The sequence below is a fragment of the Lycium ferocissimum genome, chromosome 2 (assembly GCF_029784015.1).
Source record: "Lycium ferocissimum isolate CSIRO_LF1 chromosome 2, AGI_CSIRO_Lferr_CH_V1, whole genome shotgun sequence".
NCBI lineage: Eukaryota > Viridiplantae > Streptophyta > Magnoliopsida > Solanales > Solanaceae > Lycium > Lycium ferocissimum.
In genome coordinates, this window is record NC_081343.1 from 68,106,123 (window position 1) to 68,131,391 (window position 25,269).

Sequence of the window (25,269 nt, forward strand, 5' to 3'; positions counted from 1 at the left end):
TGAATGTATTGAAAGTGAAAAAAGTGAAACTAAGTTTTTTGGTGTTTTTTAAATTCCAAATACAACTTCAAATTGTATTTGGAATTTCCATGGCCAAGCGTTGATTTTCAAATAAATTGAAAACATTTTTCGGAAAAAAATGAAAAATTTTCATGGCCAAACAGGACCTTAGTCCTTGATAATTTCTGACTAGTCCACCTCCTCCACAAACACATTGACTGCAACTTTCATCACTATTAATTTTCACAGTTTGGGGTGGAGGTTTAATAGATGATGCTTGATTTCTGTTGTGGTGTAGCTTCACACGCTATGTCACCTAAAAAGCTACTCTATCAACTACTATAAAAAACCGCGCGTCCATAACATGAAATTAGTAACAAAATATATATCGATGACACTAAGCTTAATTTACCGTGTATACAAGTAAACATATATTTATGATGACTCATTGACAATTTTGCAAGACATGGCCAAATAGTACACACAGGCACAACGTATGAGGTTCTTTTTGTTGGGCAATTTGCAGGATTGATCTTCGCTGGGGGTGGTTTTAATTTTTGCCCCTCAAATTGGTTGTCTTTAATTTTTGCCCTTTGCCTTGAGACAGAATTTGCATGGACAGTTTGTCTTAAGACACAAATTCTGCCTTATGGCCAGAATTTGCCTCAAGACACAAATTCTGCCTTATTGACAGATTTGCAACAAAGGCAGTGGACAAAAGTTAAATACCACTAATTTAAGGGTCAAAACTTAAAGACCACTAATTTGAAGGACAAAAATTAAAGACCGCCCCAAGTGATGGACAATCCGTGCAAAGAAAAAAAAAAGATTTTTGTTCAATGCATGTGTGTGAATTTGTTTTGTTTGGATTTTGAGAGTGTGAGGGTGACAGATGCTAAAGGAGGAAGCTTCCACACACCTCACTAAACAAATGGAAACTAACGTTGTTGTTATTGTTGTTTCTGCTAGCTATAGCTACATTTCATATCATCAAAGATTATTCTTGAATCTTGATATTCAATTTAATTCTAATGACCACACACACCTTCATCATTTGTCACTCTTTTCAACTCATGTGTATTTATAACACGTACGTACATACCTAGTGTACTCTGTCCTTCCCTTAGCTCTCTCCCACACGACACTACTTCCTCTCTTTGTCATTTGCTTCACATGAGTATTAATTGATCGAGACCGGAACTTATGCAATTATAGAATTCCGTTCAAGTAAAGTTAAAAAAAAAATTGGCCGGTCCAAGGACGTTAGTCCTATTACGGACTCGGAGCACCATCGGTTCATCTGCATGAAGTAGAGATATATGCATGGCTCATTTTCTCTCACACACCAGGTTTCAATCCTCTTCCTTTATTCTATTCGTCTGAATTTATTCGGAATCACTATTAATCTATATAATGAATGTACCTATAATTTCATACTAGTTGCGGGATATGCATTAATTAGTTCACGTAGAAATACAATTTATTAATGCTTTAATTTAGTTATAGGAACGGCAATTATCCATGAAAACCGTAGATAAAGAACCTTAGGGTTTATTTTTAGAACGAGTGATCAAGATCATGATTTGATCACTTTTTTTTGGTAAATATATATATTTTTTTTAATGATTTGATCACTTATATATTAGTGTGTAATTATAAAGATTGTGCCATGAATATTGATATCCCAGTCTGACTAATTAGTGATGAGAGATGATCCTGCACATTGATTTTTAAGGAAAGTTCTTTCTACGGAACCCGAATAGAGCGATATAAACAGTTAGAATTCATATGTATATAGCTGACCCTAACTCATACGATTCGTCAGTCAGGTTGACACACTGTTTTTAACTGTGTGTTTTCTCTATACATACATGGGGTGCCAAAGAATAGTTAGTATTTGCTGTGATTCAATCAGAGAAGGTGCTTATGTAGTTTCTTGCATCCAGAATAAGTAGCTACTATTATGCTTCACAAATGATGAGTATATATATGTTTGTGGACGAATTCGTGTTACATTCTACTCAAAGTTATTAGATGTTATAACTTTGATTCTTATTTAAATCAGCTACATTTAATTAGTCAAAATTGTGAATTGTTTCATAAGAGCACCCGGCGGATCGCACAAATTAATAGACGAAAAAAGAGCTCATTACTCCTTAATAAACGGTTAAAAGGTGAGTTTAGGATCCGTGAGTTTTCAATTGCGAGAAAAAGGACTATCATGTGAATTACTATCTCATTTATTCGCTTGGGGTGTATTTGGACATGAAAACTGAACTTCTATGTAATTATATGATGTGGCTTGTTTAATTTGTTTGGCGAATACTAATTAATTGAACAACACTGAATTGAGTATATAATTGAACAAGTATAATTAAATTCGTAATTACAATAAACCTGTGACTTTTTAAATTTCTTTTCAAATGTAGTTCTTTCATAAGCTAGCCCCATTTTGCTGTTCCTATATTTTTATGATTTTCTTTTATAAGGATCCTTTAAAAGCAATATTTATTGAACTAGTTTTATTTTTTATTCATTTCAATAAAGATTTCACATATACAGATCTTAAAATTTTTGTTATATTCGCATGGTTAAAAATAAAATAGAAATGTAGTTGGATCTTTAATTGGAAAAGGGGCAAAAATGTTCTTAACTAGTTAGCGTATTAGAAATGATTTAAAAATGCTCTCCTTCCACATATCGGATCAAATTTGCCCTTCCCTCCCCCTATTTGGATAAAACGTGCCCTTCCTTCCACCTTTTTGGATAAAAAATGTCCTTAATGTATTAGAAATGACTAAAAAATGTCTTACTTCCACTTATTGGATCAAATTTATCCCTAATATTATTTTTAGGCTTAAAACTACCCTTTTATTAACAACACAATTATATGATATTTAATTAAATTTTAATTAAACATGTGGCCTTCGATCTTTTTAATATCAGTCCCATTATAGTATTTATATGTTAAACAACGCATACATCTATTGGAAATTGTTTTACTTAATTTTTTTAAGAGATTGAAATTGCACCAAGTGTTTGGCAGATTTCTCTAGTACATTTCTTTGCATAAACAAATTTTTGAATTTGTAAGCAATGTAGGCTAGAATAAAACAAAACAAAACAAATCACGACTTGGGTAAATTGATTTTTTATTTTTGGTCATAAAACGTACTTTATATTAAACATTGCATACAACATGAGCATCTCCTTGCACGATATTTACACGAGGGAAGGAAAGGCTAGAACTGCTACTTACTACTACACTGTCTACAGGAAACAGTATAGCCTAAATATTCACAAAAACCAGTATGGTGGGGAGCATTAGTAGATATCCCCATGGTAGGTTCTTGATTTGCAAAATTTGTTCGAAAAACCCCACGACCCATTTGTTTTTTACAATCTATACTCGAACTAATCGTTACATAACTGGAATCTTAAACAATTTTTATATACCTGAACAACAAAAAATTATTATACACACTTTAAACCAATCATGAATATCCTGTAAAATTCATCAAGCTACTTTAACAAATTTAAACAAGAAAGATAGAAAAATTAACAAAAATTTATGTGATGGAAGTGAGGATATTTTCGAAACAAACTAATTGTGCTACGGGTATGATTAAAAGAGGCCACATGTTTAATTAAAATTTCAATAAATGTTATATAATTGTGTCGTTAACAAAGTATTAATTTTAAGCCTAAAAGTAATATTTGGGATAAATTTGATCCAATAAGTGCAAGAAGGGCATTTTTGAGTCATTTCTAATATGTTAAGAGCATTTTTTATCCCAATATGTAGAAAGAAGGGCAAATTTGATCCAATAGATGGAAGGAGGACATTTTTGAACCATTTCTAATACGTCAAGTGTATTTTTAATTACGGAAAAGGGCCAAATATATCCCTCGTTATACTTTGGGTCCAAATATACCCCTGCCGTTATACTTTGGGTCCAAATAGACCCCTCCTCCGTTAAAGTTGTCCAAGATGGACATTTAATCTTACGTGGCACTGACATTTGATGAGATGGATGCCACGTGGCATGCCACCTCGATTAACCCACCCATTTTACCTCTCTCTATTTGTTCTTTCACTACTAAAATTTTCTTTCTCTCCACCACCATCTCCACCACTAATTTGCAGATTTAGTGAAACAGAGATTTACATTGATTCACACATTGATTTACGTTGTGCTTCCTTGGAGTTTTTAAATCAGAAAAGTCGAGCCTTTTGTTCAAAGAATCAAGGGAAATGGAATTATACGCATAAAAGCACAAAGGTTGCTTCTTATGATAAATTTCCAATCCAATCCAAACCTAACCTTATTTTGTTTTTCTTGGCTGCCAGCTATGATCTTTCTCATTTCCAAGAGAAAAATCTCATGTAAATACATAAAGAACAAGAAAAAAAAAGAATCAATTATACAGAGAGCGATACTATTATTCCATTTATTTTGGGATTTAAGATATAAAAAGAAGTTTGTTGAATAAATGGACGATATTTTGTTATTATATAATCTAATTTACTAATGAAAACAAATTAACTGAAAGATTTGTTAAGTGGTCCACATGGTAAGGTCGAACAATTGTTAAGTATTCCGCACTGCATATCAATTGACTTTGCTGCTTTGATGGCTTATAATTCTTGATGCTTGTATGCACTCTAATGGGGGTTTGCACATGTGTGATCAGGGTCGATTTAGATATAGAGATGGTCGTGTGGCGGTAGCGGTGGCAATGGTGGTGGAAGGGAAAGGAAAATTTAGTGGTGTAAGAACAAATAGAGGGGAGGGGTAAAATGGATTAGGGATGCTAAGGTGGCATCCACCTTATCAAATGACAGTGCCACGTAGGATTGGATGTTCACCTTGGACAACTTTAACGGATGAAGGATATATTTGAACCAATAATACAACAGCAAGGGTATATTTGAACCCAAAGTATAACAAAGAATATATTTAGCCCTTTTTCGATAGTACACAGGTATATTTGGCCCTTTTCTGTTTTAATTATTCAATTATTAGTTACTCCATTTTGTAAATCGATCATCTTAGATTTGATTTAAGAAAGAAAACTTACTTATTTAAGTATATACGGACAAATACCTTGTTTAAATAATTAAGTGGCAGTAAACTATTTGGGATGAATGACGTAACTGCTACATGTAATCCCGATTACTAGGAAAAAATTTAAAATGCACCAATTAGAAATTACCGTATTGCTTGCATGCGTAAGATCATTGGTTGTCCGTACGTCTTGCAATTATTTCTATACATATATATATATATATATATATATATATATATATATATATATATATATATATATATATATATATATATATATTCTAACCTTTTTTGGAAAGTCATACCATGTCTCATTCACATTTTAAAGTAAAGCACTAACTACATTTATGTAAGTCAACTAATTACAAATAAATTTCGTACATTAAGACAAAAATGTAAAGCATGGTTGCAGCACCAAAAAGACTAGCCATACTGTTTTTCTTCATTGGGAAAGTGCATCATTGCGCCTTAATGCCAAAAGTTTATACCAAAGTTGAGGGGCAAACGGAGACCTAATCTGACTCATTCCGATCCTTTCTTGCTCATTGCCACCTTCTGTAATTGTTGAAATTTAGGGGTGAACTAGCAACTAAAAAGATCACTGTTCAAATTTGTTCATGTTTGGACGAATTAAGTTGGCCATATTTTCAAGATTAGTTAATTTGGGAACAGTTCAAGTCATATCATTTACAATAAAAACATACCTAATATATTCCCACTTGTCGCCATTCAAAAATTGAGTTGTTTTTGGGCTAAATATGCATCCCACATTGATCCTACAAAAAATTGTCAAACTAAATAAACAATTGTTCTTGTTTGATATGTTTGACTAGTTTTGTTAGAAAAAAAAATAAAGAAAATAAAAATTTGGTTAGAGTTGGCCAGATTGGGCTGTGACCGTTGTTATTATTTAGCTCATGTTGACTCAACTTAACTCACCCCCTTTTGACCCGTATCGTGAAAATACTTGTCAAAACTCTTCTTTTATTTTATATTTAATGTCTCCCTTAATAATATCATTTCTCTTTGAAACAACAAGGGTAAATTTGAGAAAAACACTAATAAATGACTCTTAAATTTGTGAAGCTAAATATTGAGATTTGCTAGAATATCCGTAAAATTATTGAGGGAAAAAAATCAGACAAAAAAACTTGTGGCCGCGGATAAGTGTATGACTTGAGCGATAGAACCATACTCGTAGACCTCATTTGCTTTGTGTGCGCAAATTTTATCGAATGGCCAAATCCATCTCGCGTCGTATCTGAGTGCCAAAACTTAAACGTCATGATTTTTCCTTCAATCACTTCTTTCGTTCTTTTTATAGTAGCTCTCTTCTTTGCTGTCTTTCCTTGACGCTTTCTTTGGCTACATACGTGCTTCACTTTTATATTTACCTAAGGTAAAATCAAATGGGTAATTGAATTTTGGAGCTTATTCATTATATTTGATGGTGCAATGATAAAGTCTAGAGTCACTACAATTGACAAATTAAATATGTTTCTGATTTAACTAGCAATTGCAGTAAATGATAGTTATACTCCAGACATTGTATCAAATTTTTTTACATCTGATACAAATTTACATCATCATGTCAATAAGTCATGCAATTATAGGCAATAGTATGTCCAATTTGATAACTTACAAAATAATGCATATTACATGTTGTGACTAATTAAAATACACGAATACCATGTGTTACACACGTCAGTGTATGTATGTGACACGAACATCGAGGATGATGTGAACGAGTCCAATATTTCTGGGCTTGCATTCCAACTTCCCCCCTCATAAAGAAATTCATAACCAACTTATTCAGAAGCTTATCTATATTGCAAGAGTTCTTCAATATTATCTGATACTCTTTAACATCTAAAATTATGACTAATTAGGTTGCACTTGGATGTGTACATCATACAGCTTCTTTAAGCTAATTAGACCAAGTAGCACAGTGAACATATTATGACAATAAGTACAAAATAAAGAGTTGGCTGATACGTTCTTCATTTGGTCTGTATGTACACATGGGAAGCTAGAGTCACAGAAACAAATAAAAGGGACCCCAAGCTGCACTGGAAATAAGACCCCACAACCATGACGTTCCGTAAGAGGTTGTTCGTCTTAGAGGAAAATGCCAACCTCTTCATGTGCTCGCTCCAGAGACGTACCCACTTCAAAATTATTGCAATTATATAGATACATTTTGCCCACTACATCCTCTCCACAAATCTTTACTTCTTCCCTCATCTCTCTCTACACTTATCACCTTCCCCGCATGCATATATTTCTCATACATAATTGAAGCTAATCTACGGCAACCACGAATAGTGTTATCAATTGTCGACAATCCTCATGAAAACTGTTGCCTTCTTCTTCTACATGCTTCTCTAGATAATTAATTCCCTTGTAAATTTGATCTCTCCCTCTTAAAATTGAGTATTATAAATTACTCAAATTTTGACAATAGTTCTTCTTTCTATTCCATGGTTCCGCTCCTCTCAATATGTCTTCAAGCCAAGACCTCCGCTTCTTCCTCTCAAGGTCAGCTAATAAATAGCAGAGCTAGAAATTCAAATAAGGGACTAAAATAGTGCACAAATTTGAATTTGGACTAGTACCAAAGATTTCTAACTAATACATCATTTTTTTGTTGTTTAATTTCGAAGAAAGGGATTCAATTGAATTCATGGTATTCACTGACTCCTCCCCTGCTTACGTATCCATTTGAAAATTGAACTTTTTTTTTTTCTTGCACTCCGTGTAATCCTTGTTACACTTTTTATTGCATTGCACTGATCTTCTTCTTCTTTTATCAATTTTTTGTATATTTATAACCACTAAGTACTCCATATGAATTGTGTTTAACTTGAATTTTTTTGAACTGGGGATATATATCAGGTGGTTTGGAATATTCCGACAAAGATCAGTTCAACCAGACAACAGCGACGACAACGATGACAACAACAACGACCCAATCTCAAACTCCTTTGAATGTTATGCATGCACTCAAGTTGGTGTCCCTGTTTTCCACTCCACTAGTTGTGACAGAGCTCACCAACCTGAATGGGAAGCTTCCGCTGGTTCTTCACTAATTCCAATTCAAAACCGAACCGGCAAAACCCGGTCCAGCCGCCATAACCGTCATACACGTGTATTAGACCCTCGAAGCAAGCGCGTGCAGAGATGGAACAGAATCATATTATTGGCACGTGGCATGGCGTTAGCCGTTGATCCTCTTTTCTTTTACGCCTTATCCATTGGAGTTGGTGGATCGCCGTGTTTGTACATGGATGGTGGACTTGCGGCTATTGTTACGGTGATTCGTACTTGCGTGGATGCTGTGCATCTGTTTCACTTGTGGTTGCAGTTTCGATTGGCGTATGTTTCGAGAGAGTCGTTGGTTGTTGGGTGTGGGAAACTCGTGTGGGATGCGCGTGCGATTGCTTCTCATTATGTTAGGTCCCTTAAAGGATTCTGGTTCGATGCTTTTGTCATCCTTCCCGTTCCACAGGTTAGCAAAATTTATAACCACTTGATGTCTTGTGCTTGCCTAATTATATTTTTTAAAAATTAATCAACCAAAAGGATTGGAGTTTTTTTTTTGAGAAATTAACTTATGTCTGTATAAGTTTACATAATACTAATTTGATCTATAATACTCCATCTGTTCCAATTTATGTGACACACTTTCCTTTTTTTTATATTCCAAAAAAAATGTCACATTTACATTTGGATATAATTTAACTTTGTGAGATGATTTACAGCCACACAAATATCTAATACTTGTTTTGGATCACAAATTTCAAAAGTCTTCCTTTCTTTTTTTAAACTCCGTGTCTAGTCAAATGATGTCACATAAATTAGGACGGAGGGAGTAACAGGTAACTACTACTCGTAGTAACTTTGGTACCACAGAAATAAGTAATTGTAACATGATATATCAGGTTAAAAAACCCATGTAATGTCAAAAATTTATCGTTGTCAATATATATAAGTATTTTTATTTATTTTTTACATGGAGTGGCGGGTTTGGAATGGAAAAAAAGTAAAGGGTAACTATTAGAAGTGAAAAAGTCATGATAAGAAGGTTTTTTTGGATATTCTAATTATACTCCTATAATATAGGAATATAATATAGGAATGTTAGTGAAATGACAGGTTATTCTGCTCTAAAAAGTTCTTATTTGAAGGTCACGGATTATTACTATTATGTACTTGGTGATATCGTCCATCTAGTATCATCCAAAAGTTGCCAAATTCTTCAAAACAAACAAAAAGTGAAAAAATGTACACCTTTTATCGCAAAATGTTTGTTTTCCTTTTTTTTTTTTTTTCTTTTTCTTTTCTAATAATACTTGTATAAGCATGTAACCTAAAGTACACAAAAAGGAAGGTCTCAAGTCATTATACTTTTCTACTGTTATCGAAATTATGACTAGTACTTTTTTCTCAATGTTTCATTTTCTGGTGTTTCCACTTTTCTCTGCAGGCTATATTTTGGCTGCTGGTTCCAAAACTAATAAGAGAAGAGCAGATAAAGCTTATAATGACGATCCTTCTTCTAATGTTCTTGTTCCAATTCCTCCCCAAAGTCTATCACAGCATAAGCTTAATGAGAAGGATGCAAAAGGTTACAGGATATATTTTTGGTACCATCTGGTGGGGATTTGGCCTTAATCTCATTGCTTATTTTATTGCTTCTCATGTAAGTTACACTTCACTTTTGCCTTGCATACTACAGTTTTTAAGTTATATACGTCGTTTGGTCGGTGGGATAATAATAATAATAATTCCAGGATAAAAATGTGGAATTATTTTATCCGGCGTTTGATTATGAGTAATAATTAGCTCCAGGATTATTTTATCCCACCATTTGTACTAAAATGATAGGATTAGCTATTCCATGTAGAAGGTTGGATAGCTAATCCCATGAGATATCCCTATCTTTCCCATCCCACCAACCAAACTACCCCGAATCACAGTTAAAAAAAAAAAACTTAATTACACTATCTTCCATGTTACCATATCAGACTTGATATAGAGAATTACGTGTTGTTTGTGAGTTAACTTAACCTTATGGTGTAAAACATCTATTTGTAGGTTGCTGGGGGATGCTGGTATGTTCTTGCAATACAAAGAGTGGCATCATGTCTAAGGCAGCAGTGTGAGCAGAGCCATTCGTGTAATCTATCTTTGTCATGCTCAGAGGAGGTGTGTTATCAGTTTTTATTGCCAACAGGAACTGTTGGAGATCTATGTGGTGGAAACTCAACGACAGTGATTAGAAAACCCCTGTGTTTGGATGTCAATGGACCATTTCCATTTGGGATATATCAATGGGCACTTCCTGTTGTTTCCAGCAGATCCATCACTGTGAAGATTCTTTATCCCATCTTTTGGGGATTGATGACCCTTAGGTAAATATCTGGCTAATTGATTAACTTGATTCTTTATATAATAGTTAAGACTTCAATGTTGAATAACTTGGTCTAATGCATCAACAAATGTGGAATGAAATTTAACTTTTGGTTTCCTGAAAACCAGGGAAGTTGTTGGGTTCAACATCTTAGTAAAGATTCTTTTTTATTTGTTCTTTTAGCATGGCGTGAAACATGAAAAACTTTAGTTCTCTTCAAAGTCTTTGGCCAGGGGAAAAGATATGAATAAGGAAGTAAACTGTCTGATTACTGTTACTTTGGTGACTACTTGTTGAACTACTAGATTTAGGTTCATTTTGGATATATGGACTTCACTTACAGATTTTGGTGTTTGACTGCAGCACATTTGGCAATGACTTAGAACCCACAAGTCACTGGCTGGAAGTTATTTTCAGTATCTGCCTTGTGCTTAGTGGATTAATGCTCTTCACTTTGTTGATTGGTAACATCCAGGTAAGCTATTAGTACTTGTATCTTTTCAAAAACATGATTCCTTCAAGCTGCTAAATTTGTGTTTTTGATTTCTATTTCAAGGTGTTTTTACACGCGGTCATGGCAAAGAAACGAAAGATGCAATTAAGGTGCAGGGATATGGAGTGGTGGATGAAGAGGAGACAATTGCCATCGCAATTGAGACAAAGAGTTCGCCACTTTGAACACCAAAGATGGGCTATGATGGGTGGAGAAGATGAGATGGAACTTGTAAAAGATTTACCAGAAGGACTTCGAAGGGACATCAAACGCTTTCTTTGCCTTGATCTTATTAAAAAGGTACAAGACAAAGTCAATTCTTACTTTCCTTTTAAGCATAGAACATCGGTATATTATGAGTGGAAATATGACGATGAGTATGATCTGGATTTCATTATTTCAGGTTCCTCTGTTCCATAGATTGGATGAGCTTATTCTAGACAATATCTGTGATCGCGTTAAGCCACTGGTCTTCTCCAAAGATGAGAAGGTTCATGTTCATACATTCTCTAGAACGAGATACTTATTTTCTCCTTTTTAGTCTGTTTCTAAAAGCTGAATGACGCATTTTATACAGTTGGAAGCTCTCTAATTTTCTTAGTTTGCTCTTATAAACATATGAATATAATGTCATGCTTAAGACAAGTTCTAAAAGCACCTTTGATATGTGTCAAAAGTCAATCTTCTTTCTTAAACACCTTGGCCAGTCAAAACGCTATCATATAAAATAAAATCGGAGTAAGAAACGTAACTGCTTGAAACTATGACAATTTCTTACCTTTCTGTTCTGTCAAAACAGATCATAAGAGAAGGAGATCCAGTGCACCGGGTAGTATTCATTGTTCGTGGGCGAGTAAAAAGTAGCCAAAACCTGAGTAAAGGAATGGTAGCCACGAGCATACTTGAGCCTGGAGGCTTTTTTGGAGATGAGCTTCTTTCCTGGTGCTTGCGCCGCCCCTTCATTGACAGACTTCCAGCTTCTTCCGCAACCTTCACATGCATTGAATCCACTGAAGCATTTGGCTTAGATGCAAACCATCTTCGATTTATCACAGATCACTTCCGATACAAATTTGCAAATGAGAGACTTAAGCGAACAGCAAGGTATTATTCCTCCAATTGGAGAACTTGGGCTGCTGTGAATATACAGTTAGCTTGGCGTCGTTACATGATGAGGACTAGACGTCCAGTTATACATGTGGCGGAGAATGGGGATAATGATCGTCGCCTTCGAAAATATGCTGCAATGTTCTTGTCGTTAAGGCCACATGATCATCTTGAATAGTGATAATAACTTTGATTACCAAATCCTCATTTGTCATACTTTTCATCAATAAGCCAAATTTGTACGACGACTTTGATTCATTGAACTTTAATATTTGATATAAAGGGGGTTATTTTCTACTCAAATAAGTGTCATCGTTTACTGAAATTGGAATCAATGATCCAATGGATGAAACTGGGCAACTCAAACACCTCTTACTTCTATGCTTGTATGAAGAACATGATCGCATAGAATAAAATTAGAATTTTAGTAAATGCTGCAGGGGTATTGACATATTAAAAAGGAGATCGAAGTGGCAATCATTGCATTCTATAAAAAGAATGTTCAAATTTAGTAAAAGCAAATAATTCTTGTTCTATATCTTATGTAATCACGTTCATTTTTAATTTCCAACTTAAACTAATGATTAGTATAATTCGATCACGTTCAAATCCATATCTCAAGCGTAGTTATTGATTCTTTTATTTTTTCTTAATCAATTTATTTTTGTGTGGAGTTATTCACGGATGCAATGCAAACAACAAAGAGCTGATTCAGGTTGGATTACCATCTTGCAAAGCTTGATTAGGCTCGGGCTGGGCTTGAATCATCAACTCGACTTGATTCAATTCAATTCAACACAAGAGCCTGCATACATTCATTCAACAACATCTAAATATTTCAAATAGTTCAAATCGATATCTCAATTCGAACTATTGATTTTTTAATTTTTTTCTTAATTAATTTATTTATGAATTTAATTGTTTCTATGTAATCAATGCAAAGCAACATCAAAGAGCTGATTCAGAATGAGTTATCATCTTGCAAAGTTTGATTAAGCTTGTGGTTGACTTAAATTAATATTATAGAAGTTAGTTTTGTATCAAATCGACTTGAAAGCCCATACACATCCATTAAACTTCCTCTTAGAATTTCCAATTAGTTTATTAGCTTAATAGATGTACAAAACCAACAATAGTATTGAATCTGTAAAACAACGACTATCATTCAAAGAATTTTACACAATTAGACTCGCTATAATGCATAATTGCAAGTAATGTGTCCAATAAATGAAATTGGTTAACTTAAAAGCAAGACAGATCATCCGTTAGCAAGACGCTAATAACAATTTTTTTTTTCAACGTCTATACATAGAGTTTAAATCTATTATTTCTTGTGGTAAGACAATTCACTTGTTAAATAAATTTGTTTTGCATCCAATATTTATATTAAATCAATAATTTATCACTAATTAAATAATTTCAACCTAATATGGTGTAAGTAAACACTCCCAAACCAATTGGGGGTTGGATAATAGAAAGGCAATAGAAACGACACCGTAAAGAGTTACCTTGTAGAGTCGGAAAACTCTTATAGCTCTCCCAAAGTCCTCCTTTTTCATCATCTACTCAAAATTCCAGAATTCTCTCTTCAGTATTTTCTCCAATTTCATCTTCTATTTATGCATCTGTTAATTTTTCCAATTTGTACAGTTATATCAATACTCCTTTAACCATTTATTTCCCACTTGCTTTAACCATGGCTGTTGTTTGTAATTTCTAGCAAATTCCTTCTCTCAATCAAAAATCATCAATTCTTGTTTAATTTATTGTTCAAAATCATGTCGACTACTAAACCACAGCGTACACCTGCAGAGATCGAAGACATAATTCTTCGAAAAATCTTACTGGTAACCCTAGTTGATTCAATGGAAAACGATACACGTGTCGTGTATTTAGAGATGACAGCAGCAGAGATTCTTAGCGAGGGTAAAGAATTAAGATTATCTAGGGATTTAATGGAAAGAGTATTAATCGATCGACTTTCTGGTAATTATGTATATGCTGAACCCCCTTTTCAGTATTTAGTCAACTGTTATCGTAGGGCATATGACGAGGGTAAGAAAATCGTGTCGATGAAGGATAAGAATGTTAGGTCTGAGATGGAATTAGTTGTTAAACAAGCCAAAAAACTTGCTGTTTCGTATTGTAGGATACATTTAGGGAATCCTGATATGTTTCCCAATTGGGATATGTCTAAACAGAATGTATCTCCTTTGTTACCTTTGTTGTTTTCCGAGGTTTCGAGTAGTATCGATGCGTTTGTTGGGGGTGGGGGTGGTAGTGGTGGGGTGACAAGTCCACCTGGATTCTTGGATGAGTTATTTAAAGATGGTGATTTCGATAGTATGGACCCGATATTGAAGCAGTTATATGAGGATTTGAGAGGGACTGTGTTAAAGGTTTCAGCTTTGGGTAATTTTCAGCAACCACTTAGGGCTTTGTTGTTCTTGGTTAAGTATCCAGTAGGTGCTAAGTCTTTGGTGAATCATCCTTGGTGGATTCCAAAGAGTGTGTATTTAAATGGAAGAGTTATCGAGATGACGAGTATTTTGGGTCCTTTCTTTCATGTTAGTGCTTTGCCTGATAATACAATCTTCAAGAGTCAGCCGGATGTTGGGTGGGTTAAATTTTATCTCTTGTCTCTTTAATTCTGTTTTTTTTTTTTTTTTAACTTAATACATTGAAGAAAGGTAATATGACACTATAAAATCGATTATAGAAATGGAAATCCTTGTTATCATGCTGGTTTCTGGAAGAAGGGTGTATGCTAAATTGTGAAAGAGCAAGTCTTTATGATATTACCTGTAAAGTTCATTCCTATTTTCTTGATGATCGTGGTGTCCTGGCCAGCTTGCACGCACCTCGACTAATTCCACGACAGGTACGAGATAACTCTGTCCACTAAGGCTAGGGCAAATGAGAATAAATCACCTAGTATTTTGTCTCTACTGGGATTTGAACCTGAGACCTCATGGTGCTCAACCCACTTCATTGACCACTAGGCCACACCCTTGGGTTACGGTTAATGTTCATTCTTTCAAGTACAGGGAGCTAGGAGGAAGCATTTCCCAGCTTCTTGTGTTAAAAGGTTGATTCTTCGGACGTCATCAAGCTAATTTATTGTTCTCTTTATTATCGGTGACTTATCATATGCATCTCTCTCATTCTCTAACCAGAAAGTTAGGACAGGTGGCCAGTTAGGGCCCTAGGTGTACAAAGATAGTCTAAGTCCTTTTACGTTGACATACTCTCTTGAAGAGGACTGATAGATTGTTTCACTTGTGTTGGACAACAGCCAGCAATGTTTCTCGGATTCGGAAACACGCCGTCCTGCTGATCTCCTGTCTTCTTTCACAACAATCAAAACTGTTATGAATAACTTGTATGATGGCTTGGCAGAAGTCCTTATGTCTCTTCTGAAAAATACATCCATTCGTGAAAATGTTCTTGGATATCTTGCAGCAGTTATAAACAAAAATTCTTCAAGGGCACATTTGCAGGTAAGATTTCACTCCAGATCACACTATGGAGCTGTAAAAAGGGAAACAGACCTGCAAAGTTTGCATCTGTTGGCTCTGCCAGATACTTTACTTGCACTTGTACCTTTTCCCTCTGCTATCTGTGGATTGTAGTTTTGTTTTTGTATGTTCTGGGATTTTCTACTCTGCCGTAACTTCAAAATATTATGCATTGCAGGTTGATCCATTATCTTGTGCTAGTTCAGGCATGTTTGTAAATCTCAGTGCTGTTATGCTTCGGCTATGTGAACCTTTCTTAGATGCCAATTTGACAAAACGGGATAAGATCGATCCCCAATATGTGTTTTCTAGCACCCGTCTGGAACTGAGGTGAAATTTTCTTCTTGGCCACGTGCTCCCCTTTTCATCTGCATGTGGGTTTGTTGCTTTAACATTGCCTCTGATCCATACCAGGGGGTTGACTGCTTTGCATGCATCATCAGACGAAGTCTCTGAATGGATAAATCAAAATAATCCCGGGAAAGTTGACGTCTCTAAAGAAGGCAGTGATGGTGAAAATCGGTTGTTGGCGTCTCAGGAAGCTACAAGCTCCGGGAATGATTCTGGTGGCGCTTCAATTCTCCACTATAACAACCCAGTATCAAGTAGTAGTGAGAAAGCTAAATACCCCTTCATATGTGAATGCTTCTTCATGACTGCAAGGGTGCTCAACCTGGGCCTCCTAAAAGCATTTTCAGATTTTAAGCATCTTGTTCAGGTGAGGAATTGGGACTTGAAGAAAGGAAATACTAAATTATACTTGGTGAAAGAAGGATGTCTTGAACCATATGTAACAGTGGATGAAAGGTTAATGTCAAACTAACTATTTAATTATCATCTTTAGGACATTTCAAGATCCGAAGATACTTTGTCTACCATGAAAACCATGCTAGAACAAGCACCCTCGACGCAGTTGCAGCAGGAAATATCTCGTTTGGAGAAAGAACTTGAGTTGTATTCACAGGAGAAATTATGCTATGAAGCCCAAATACTGAGGGTATATAAACTTCCCCTTTTGTAATACTTAGTAGGATTGTGCTATCTTGAGAATGTGAAGGAATTCTCTTTCTATAGCTGCTTTTATTTGATTGTAGTTAATGCTATACATTGTTGTTTTCAGGCAAAGTAGCTCCTTAATGTGGGTGTTACCTCGTAGTGACTGTCCTACTTTTTCTTTGCACACATGATTTTTTTTTTTTTTTTTTTTTGGGGTTAAATATGTAATGTGCAATCAACAGCATCCTAGGTTTGAATAGATCTAAGTTATATCTCTGCATTTCCCTACTTATATTATTCGCATACAAAGTTAAAAGATTGCCTTGTTTTCAGGATGGAGGGCTTCTCCAGCGTGCATTATCCTACTACAGGTTGATGGTTGTTTGGCTGGTCGGCCTTGTTGGAGGTTTTAAGATGCCTTTACCTTCCCCTTGCCCTATGGAGTTTGCATCTATGCCTGAGCACTTTGTTGAAGATGCCATGGAGCTGCTAATTTTTGCTTCTCGAATTCCTAGAGCTTTGGATGGTGTCTTGCTGGTAGGTTTAGTCATGTTTTTTGTATGTTCATTCATATTTTGTTCTTCATGTGTTCCTTTTTCATATGCACTTCTCCTTTTGCATTGCTTGACAGGACGACTTCATGAATTTCATTATCATGTTCATGGCAAGTCCAGAATATATCAGAAACCCTTATCTTAGAGCTAAGATGGTTGAAGTCCTAAACTGTTGGATGCCCCGCAGAAGGTGATTCAATTATAGTCACTTGTGATATTGCTTTTTTTTTTTTTTTTTTCAAAGTTACTTTCACTTGTATTTGTGTCTGTCTGCTGGCAACTCTTTTGCTGTCGCCTATCTAATTGAATTTCTTATGCAGCGGCTCCACTGCAACGTCAACTTTGTTTGAGGGACATCAACTCTCTCTGGAGTACCTTGTGAAGAATCTTTTGAAGACTTATGTTGACATTGAATTTACAGGTTCCCACACGCAGGTAATGCTTTCGTGCTTTGTCAATTAACATGTACTTTGAGGAATGATCCTGTTCCTACAAAATTTCCCCTACTGAGGAAGTGATGATATTTGATGCTAATTTCTTTTTCTCTTGATTGTTGACGTTAGTTCTTTTCTCATATTTTATCAGACGCTTTTAAAGTCTCACAAAGATATCTGTGAGAACTTACTTCTTTGTCCTGCTTGTGTCGTTCATTTTCAAGACTTCAGGTCATTGACCTTTCACTTCACCATTACCTTCTTAAAGTGGAGATTCTTCAGATCTGGCTGGAGCGTCAACATATATATATATATATATAGGGTTTTGCTAACCTACAACATGAAGGTTGTAGGTTAGCATTGTACCCATCTTTTGTTTTCCAAAAATGCCCCTAACAATGTATTGCAACATATTAAAAGAGAAGGCTTTATTGTCATTTCATAAATATTATACCCAAAATCTTTTTGCCAACTTCATTCCTTCCCCACCATCCCTCTGCTCCCCTATAGCATGTCTTCTCATTCTTGCAATACCCACAGATATAAGTTCATATACTACAAAAGGAAAGAACAATTCAGGGTCTCAAGAACGACACCCATTTTGCCATAGTAGTTTTTGTGGAGAAGTAATAAGGGAAAATGAGAAATTGGATAAGAAATTAAAGAGGTATGCGTTTGCTTTCATTTGAAAAATTGAAGTCGACAATGAAGCAACGAATACATTCATAATCTGATTATTTAATTTTATTTGTTCAATTTGAGTTAAGAAGATGAATAAAATCAATGGGGTGAAATTCTAATGGATGCAACATAAAATTTCTCGAACATAACAGTAATGTAAGTAAAATTGTGTTGTTTCTTTATTCCATCTGGAATGCTCTGCATGGTGTTGTGCAGGAGAAATAGGAGAAAGATTATTTGCATCCACTAATTACCAGTTATGAGATTTTGAGTTTAATAAAATTGGCTGAAATTTACAACTGTAAGGTCTATCTCATATTGTGACTGGATTCCGTAAGAACTTCGTTTACTTCCAAAAGTTTTAGAAGCTGAGAAATTAATGCTTAAATTTGTTTCACATTTTGACTATAATCTATTCATTTTGCCTTCCTTTCACATTTTAATAAAATGGCTCAGATTGAACTTTGATTTTAATCTACTGAAAGTTACGGCTACAAAGAAAATGTAAGAATAGGTGATGCAGTTTTAGAAAAACGACAATCAACATGGAAGAGAAACTTTAATGTTAGGTTGAATCTCCAGAAAAGAAATAAAAACCAGGAGAGAGAAGAAAGGAGGAGGCCAAATCGCTGGAAAGAGGTCAGACTGAAAGAGAAGCAAATTTAGGTTTTGGTAATAGACGGAAAAGTCCCTTCTACTGGCGATGTGATAATTAAAATTGAAGGGCATTTGAGTGAACTACAAAATGGGTACATTGCTATCCTACAACCTTCATGTTGTAGGTTAGCAAAACCCATACACACACACACACTCTCTCTCGTTCTCGAGGGTTGTCAGTAATGTGTCAGCTTAAAAATAATTAATCTGTTCCTGTCATAAAAGATGTTTCTCGAACAACAATTAATGTGACATTTTTGGAATAGAGTATTGAAAAGTAGATATACTCCAAGAAACTATGTTTGTCGGTATATTTCTCCATGACTGTTTAAATATGCTTATCAACTTATCAGCATAAATAAAAAGGCTTGCAAACACAGTTCTAACTTCTAAGTAGATCATCTTACCAACAGTTCCTCAAAAGGGCTTTTTTGAAGGAATTTTGAAGTTAAGGGGGTATATCTTTAAAGTATGGCTGTAAAACAGCACTCTTTCTGCCCAGAGATCTCAAATACTGTTTATGTCTTTAGATTTTCTTTTTAAGAAGCCAGAGGTTTCGGGTACTGTTTTCTTGGTTCTTTGATGATACTTCTTTCCCCATAGAGAGGTTGAATGCTGGTCTGTCTTCAAAATTTTCTTAAGAAGTGGGGTGGCCAGGGATGAAGGGGAAAAAATTTGCAGTCTCACTATAAGAAAATGTGGTCACGAATGTTAATCTGCTCTCTGATTCAGCCTTCAGTCAGTGTTGCTGGCATTCCGTATTATACTGTTGGTTGCATGAGTTCAGTTGATGATAGAAGCTCCCAGTGTGTTTTTTAATTGAAATATCTCTGTGTACTGCAGTTCTATGATAAATTTAATATCCGCCACAACATTGCTGAACTACTTGAATATCTTTGGCAAGTTCCAAGTCATCGGAATGCATGGAGACAGGTTGGAGTTTTTTTCCCTTTTGGGTGATATTTTGATCTGAACATTTTATCACACAACGCTTGAACTACTCTCCAATAACACTCCATCTGTAACTTCTATATTACAGATTGCCAAGGAGGAGGAGAAGGGTGTTTATTTGAATTTCTTGAACTTCTTGATTAATGATAGCATCTATCTTCTCGATGAAAGTCTTAATAAAATTCTTGAACTAAAAGAGCTGGAAGCTGAAATGTCTAACACAGTGGAATGGGAGCGAAGACCAGTTCAAGAAAGGCAGGAGAGAACTCGGCAGTTCCATTCACAAGAGAATGTCAGTTTTTAATCTAAATGTTTTTTATTTGCTAAAGTTTTGTTCATAGTTTAAGTGAAAGATGTTGGCTGTTTTAGATAATTCGAATTGATATGAAGTTGGCAAATGAAGATGTGAGCCTGCTAGCATTTACTTCAGAGCAAATAACTGTCCCTTTTCTTCTTCCTGAGATGGTATGGTCACTATTCTATATCAATTGTTGTTTTATCGTGTTATAATCGGTGAAGCTGTTGTTTTTTTAAATCTTTTCCCTTAATATTTCTCAAATTGGTTTTCCAGGTGGAGAGAGTTGCTAGCATGTTGAATTACTTCTTACTACAGTTGGTGGGTCCCCAAAGAAAATCTCTTAGCTTGAAAGACCCTGAAAAGTATGAGTTTCGTCCGAAAGAGTTGCTGAAACAGGTGAATGCAGTTCTTTACATACTCCTATATGATATTACTTACTGCAGCTAACAAAGAGCAATGGCATTAAATGTCCCTCAAGTTGGAAAACTCCTAATCTCTTACCTTTTGACTGAAGTCCTTGCATTTTTACACTTGAAACCTAGTAAGTGCAACTATGCTTTTCTTATGATGGTGAAATTGGAATATCAAAAAGATCTAGGTAAACAAAATATTAAAAATGATGAGCCACGTGATGAAATGCCAGGGGCACAAACATCTTCATATTTATATCTTCCAATTGACCAATTCTACTTCTCTGTCCTTCACATCTAGTTCCTCTTTTTCCGTTTGCTTGCTCTCCACCTAATTTGCCACCGTTGCCTCATCTCCACCAACAGTACTTGTTTCTAATAGTTCCATGTCCCAATAGAGAAACCTAATTTTACTTCAACAGTTACAATATGAAGTGTGAATGGAGTATGTTTGCTAGAAACGTGTTTAATTAATGATTTGGAATGTATATCTCTGAAGAATCAATAGACTGGATATGGAAAGTGGATCACATGGTTAGTGAAGTGTCAGATCGATTTTGAGATTATAGAGTAATTATTTTGTTCCGGTTTTTATCAGACATATTTCCTTTTGGGTCTTCCTTATATATTTTAACATTCAAATAGTCAGCTGTTTTGGGATTGACCACTTTGCTTGGAAGGATTATGTTCCACCGTGGCAAAAATTATTTTTATTCACTCATTTGTGAAGAAAATTGATGATTACTCTTAATGAATTTGTATGTTGGGAAATGACCTTTGTATATATATGTTCATTTCTCTATGTGGATGATGACTCGGTATAGAAGTGTAGTTTTACTATAACCATAATAATACATCGGTAGTGAGCCCCCAGGGCTTTCGTCTAGTTGTAAGAATGCAACGGGAAATGTGTGGGTTGGCGAGTTCGAACCCTGCTCCAGACAAAGGCTAGAGAAGCGAGCCCATTATCCAATAGATAAAAAACATATTGGTAGTGATATCTATTCAAGATATAAAGGACGTCATTTGTTTTATATTAGCACCAAGTATCATTTGCATACAGTGTGTGTAGAGCACTGTATTTTCCAGGAGTATCATTGTTTTAACAAAATCTAATATGATTGTTGATTGGGCCTCTGGTCTGCCCAAGCTCTGTCCGGTTATTCTTTTCTTTCTGACACAAACAAAAGTTTATTTCTTTAATATTTAGCCTTTTGGTCTCCAGTTATCACATTGTCTTGGTAATCTCCTGTTCCATGAAGAGGTTCGCAGACATTTCTTTTTGTTCTTGTTGTTTAGTGTGCCTTGTAGACTCCATTGTTTCTTTACTAGAATCAGTGTGCCTTGTAGACTCCATTGTTTCTTTACTAGAATCAAGAGGAAGATATTATGTAGAAGTCTTACAATTTCTTTTGGATGCATGTGAAGATTGTGAAAATTTATGTGCATTTGGCAAGAGGAGATAAGGAGAATATCTTTCCAGGTGCAATTATAAGAGACGGTCGATCCTACAATGAACAGGTTTTTACTCTTTAAGTTAATTGCTTCTTCAAATTCATTCTCTAATTGGGCATTGGTGTAACAAATTGGATTTGCTCCAGATATTTAGTGCTGCAGCTGATGTCCTTAGGAGAATTGGTGAAGATATGAGGATCATACAAGAGTTCATTGACCTTGGTGCAAAAGCCAAGGTTGCAGCTTCAGAAGCAATGGACGCCGAGGCAGCTCTTGGAGACATTCCTGATGAATTCCTTGATCCAATCCAAGTAAGCATCGCCTTTTCACTCAAAAGTCAAATCAAGTAGCTCCTAATTCACGAGAGATAGATGGTGTCCATTCTTGTTTTTCACCTGATCCAATGATCTTTATTTGATTTGCAGTATACTTTGATGAAGGATCCTGTCATTCTTCCCTCTTCGAGGATAATAGTGGACCGGCCTGTTATTCAGCGCCACCTTCTTAGTGATAGTGTAAGCCTCTGTTTCGTAGTCTTTTATTCTGATTAGGAGGAAGATTGCATTTGTTCATTTGTTTCTACTGGTGGTTTACAGACGGACCCGTTTAACCGGTCTCATCTAACTGCGGACATGTTGATCCCCGACACTGAGTTGAAGGCGAAAATCGAAGAGTTCATTCGGTCCCATGAACTGCAGAAGCCTGGGGAGGATTTAAATTTGCAAAACACAAAAACAACAATACAAACAACTGATACTTCAAATTTGATTGAGTAGGGATTTCCCTTTTTGTGCTTTTACCTGATCATTGTATATTTAGTTCAAGTGATCGAAGGTAGACATGTGTTGGCAAAACAAGAAAATCTTATGCCTTGTTTTCTGTATGGGGTAGTTCTTCTTTTACCTTGGGGTCCAATAACTATAGGAATTTATGTGACCACTATTATGTAAACAGGGGAATCATCCGAAAAATGGTATATTAATATTTTCGTAATTTCATTTTTGGTCCGTTAGCGAATGTAGTCCGACTACGCACATTCGATTTCCTGATAAAATGTGTTATTTATCCTTGAGACAATCAAACCGAACCTGTGCCAAGTTTTGCTTTTGGTTTTTATTTTTTTTTCCTTTTTTTAATTCACTTCACCGATCTTTTGATGGCATTAGTGAGGTTAGGGGTGTTCATGGTTCGGTTTGCGTCGGTTATTGATTAAAATCATAACCAAACCAATTTAGTCGGCTTTTAAATGTCTAAAATTATAACCAAATCAAATAAAATAATAACCACCGGTTTGGTTATTGCCATTTGGTTTTGATTTTTTTTAGCTTTATGACTGATCATTAGACTTTATCAAGAAAACATTAAAAAATTGAAAAAGACATGTCTTTTTTTTTGTTCAAATGATAACTTTTATTTATAGTTTAAGGTGAAACGATATATATCATAGAAACATTTTCACTATTAGTGATAGTGCTAATCTTTTCCCAAAGTTGCTAAACTATTACATATAGAGCTAAAAACTAACTAAGTAGTGGCTGCACCATTTTTGTCATCTTAATACACATACCTGGAAATAAAGTAGAGCATGGGAGCTTTTATTAGTTGTTACAAACATACATATTAATTAAATATAAAGACTACCTAAAATTAAAATGAAAATATATGAAATAAAAAACTTTGTGTAATGATCTCAAACTTTGGGGCGGTATTTTGCATTTTTGCCCTCCAATTCTCCCATTTTATTAAAAAAGCTGTGTGTAATGATCCCAAACTTCGATGTTTTTCTATTATTATCCCAAGGTTGTGGTCTCATACGAGGTTGTTCTTTTCTGCTTTTTAGGAGGATTACCCATGAAAGAAATATTAGGGCATTACTATGTGCTTGAGTTGCAGCAAATGATGATGTTACTGAAGTATCTTCTATAAAAACCTCCAAATCTACAACCTCTGTCCTTTTCATATGAAAAATATTAGAAGTTTGGACATCTATTCGCATGAAAAAAGAAAGGTATAAATTCGGAAAAAAAAGAAGAAACAACCTAAAATCAAATGGTGACAAAGAAAGGCTAAAAATTTAAGTTAAAGACATTAGACTTAACACGAAATTCTGTTAGTAGGTTTACACTTAACACTTAAAGAGTTAAAAGACTTAAAGATACGGGCTTTGACATATTCTTAAAAACATGGCCTTAAACAATCACTTTTAAATAAGTAGACTAAAAATCAAATTAATGATTAAAAGGTATAAAATATATATAATTATTTATGAAAAACTAATATTATACATAAATAATTATAAAATTTATGTATATAATTTATCGGTTTGGTTCGGTTATTTATTCGGTTATTTTTTAATAGAATCATAACCAAACCAAATATTATCGGTTTTTAAAATTTAAAATCAAATCAAACCAAACCAAATGTCGGTTTTTTAATTCGGTTTGATTAAATTTTCGGTTTGGTTTTGGTTTTAACCAAAACCGTGAACAACCCTAAGTGAGGTTACAGAAAGAAAATGAGAAGGTCAGAAAACGATGAATTTGACCTTATATCTATATCTGTGATTCCTATTGATGAAAGTAATTGGATGGTTGCAACTTGCAAAGGAAACAACATCCAGCAGCTCCGCGTTTTAGCAATTAACAGTGATATTAAACTATATTACATACTATAGGATTTGTCAGCTGAATTCACTAGACCTTATCAATGGTGGAACCAAGAGTTGAATGAAATAGAAAATCTCAGGTTCTCGAGTCCACAAGACCCTCGAGTCAAATGGATATAATATAAGAGAGAGGATAAATTTCTTAGGAACTTGAACAATTAGACTGGCAAGTTTGCAAATGCGACTTCGATTGACCATTTTGGGGAACTTTTAGCCACACTGAGTTGTTGGGAATCGACTCACATTTCCCGTATTCCGGTTGGAGGTGATCGTCTGCTGTGTGCTTTTTATGCATTTTTTAGCTACGCTTTGGTAGAAGGTAGTATGGTGAGAGGGCTTAATTGGAAAATCTCAACTAGAGTCCACTTATTTGATGGCATCTGCCAAAATAGTATGGGCTTTGACCAGAGGTAGGGAATTACCTTTCGAGTGGAACATAGCAGATCTCATTCAGGCTATTATGGGATACGAGCAAATACCCTCGAGCCAAGTGGAAATTTTTGTGCTACGATGAACTAAGAGATAGACCACATCTTCTGCTGTCTATTTTTCCTACCCTTTTTCTTTC

General features: G+C 35.0%; 2 protein-coding genes across 2 annotated transcripts; both read left to right on the plus strand.

Moving 5' to 3' along the window:
• Window positions 1–7,280: 7,280 nt before the first annotated feature.
• On the plus strand, window positions 7,281–12,388 carry LOC132047041 (cyclic nucleotide-gated ion channel 2). Its single transcript, XM_059437921.1, has 8 exons — window positions 7,281–7,607; window positions 7,965–8,577; window positions 9,556–9,771; window positions 10,167–10,483; window positions 10,846–10,957; window positions 11,039–11,275; window positions 11,379–11,465; window positions 11,775–12,388. The coding sequence occupies exons 1-8, from the start codon at window positions 7,570–7,572 to the stop codon at window positions 12,258–12,260; spliced, it is 2,106 nt and encodes a 701-aa protein (XP_059293904.1). The 5' UTR covers window positions 7,281–7,569; the 3' UTR covers window positions 12,261–12,388.
• A 1,188-nt stretch (window positions 12,389–13,576) lies between these two features.
• On the plus strand, window positions 13,577–23,034 carry LOC132047042 (probable ubiquitin conjugation factor E4). The gene is made up of 16 exons (XM_059437922.1): window positions 13,577–14,699; window positions 15,378–15,582; window positions 15,779–15,930; window positions 16,015–16,318; window positions 16,445–16,597; window positions 16,930–17,133; window positions 17,228–17,340; window positions 17,471–17,585; window positions 19,766–19,855; window positions 19,962–20,165; window positions 20,243–20,338; window positions 20,445–20,567; window positions 22,010–22,102; window positions 22,183–22,347; window positions 22,462–22,551; window positions 22,633–23,034. The coding sequence occupies exons 1-16, from the start codon at window positions 13,861–13,863 to the stop codon at window positions 22,810–22,812; spliced, it is 3,126 nt and encodes a 1,041-aa protein (XP_059293905.1). The 5' UTR covers window positions 13,577–13,860; the 3' UTR covers window positions 22,813–23,034.
• The last annotated feature ends 2,235 nt before the right edge of the window (window positions 23,035–25,269 follow it).